At 54.2% G+C, this 716-nt stretch overlaps 1 protein-coding gene across 1 annotated transcript in view; it reads left to right on the forward strand.

The window, feature by feature from the left end:
• Positions 1 to 5: 5 nt before the first annotated feature.
• The window catches only part of Exosc5 (exosome component 5), a gene marked incomplete at both ends in the record, with an annotated part of 2025 nt that continues 1314 nt past the window's right edge, over positions 6 to 716 (forward strand). The window contains 2 exons of the mRNA XM_004648837.2: positions 6 to 93; positions 603 to 715. Coding sequence (XP_004648894.2) covers positions 6 to 93; positions 603 to 715 — 201 coding nt within the window. The remainder of the gene's footprint in view (positions 94 to 602; position 716) is intronic.

The raw sequence follows: 716 nt of genomic DNA on the forward strand, positions 1-716 counted from the left end.
GTGTGTATGGACCCGCAGAGGTGAAGGTCAGCAAAGAGATCTTCAACAAGGCCACCCTCGAGGTGATCCTGAGGCCGAAGATCGGGCTGCCTGGTAACTGCCTCCGAATGATCTGCTGGAGGTCCATACTGTCAGGCCCTTGCTGGCTCCTGCCTGCCTCTGCTCTCCTTGTTTCTACTCTCCTAGGTCCATCTTCCTTCAGCTATTTATGTCTTCAGGTTTCTGCTTCTGTGTCTCAGTTTGTCACTTTTCTCTGTCTTCTCTCCATTTCCCTCTCCCCTTCTTCTCATTAACCTGCTCTTTTACCCTGTCTTCACTTCCCGTCAGCTGGGCCCACTGGGTTTGAAGTGGCCATGGGCAGCAGCCCAAGACATGGCTACTCCCAGATGGCTAGTACCCCCATTCATGGGGGCCAAGGATAGCAGGACCCAGTAGGTGGCAGTCAGACCCTGCCTATTTCTTGCTGTGAACCCTGTTACCATGCAGGTGCTGTGGTATCCCTGACTAGGCCCCTGAAGAGGGCTTTCCTCTAGAGGGTGGGACAAGCAGAGAAAGGTGAGCTGGATAGAAAAAGCTAAACAACAGCTCTTTGCTTTCCCCAGGTGTGGCTGAGAAGAGTCGGGAACGACTAATCAGAAACACCTGCGAAGCGGTGGCGCTAGGAGCCCTGCACCCCCGCACCTCTATCACTGTGGTGCTGCAGGTTGTCAGTGATG

Source organism: Octodon degus, unplaced genomic scaffold (genome assembly GCF_000260255.1).
Source record: "Octodon degus isolate 3935 unplaced genomic scaffold, OctDeg1.0 scaffold04740, whole genome shotgun sequence".
Classification (NCBI taxonomy): domain Eukaryota; kingdom Metazoa; phylum Chordata; class Mammalia; order Rodentia; family Octodontidae; genus Octodon; species Octodon degus.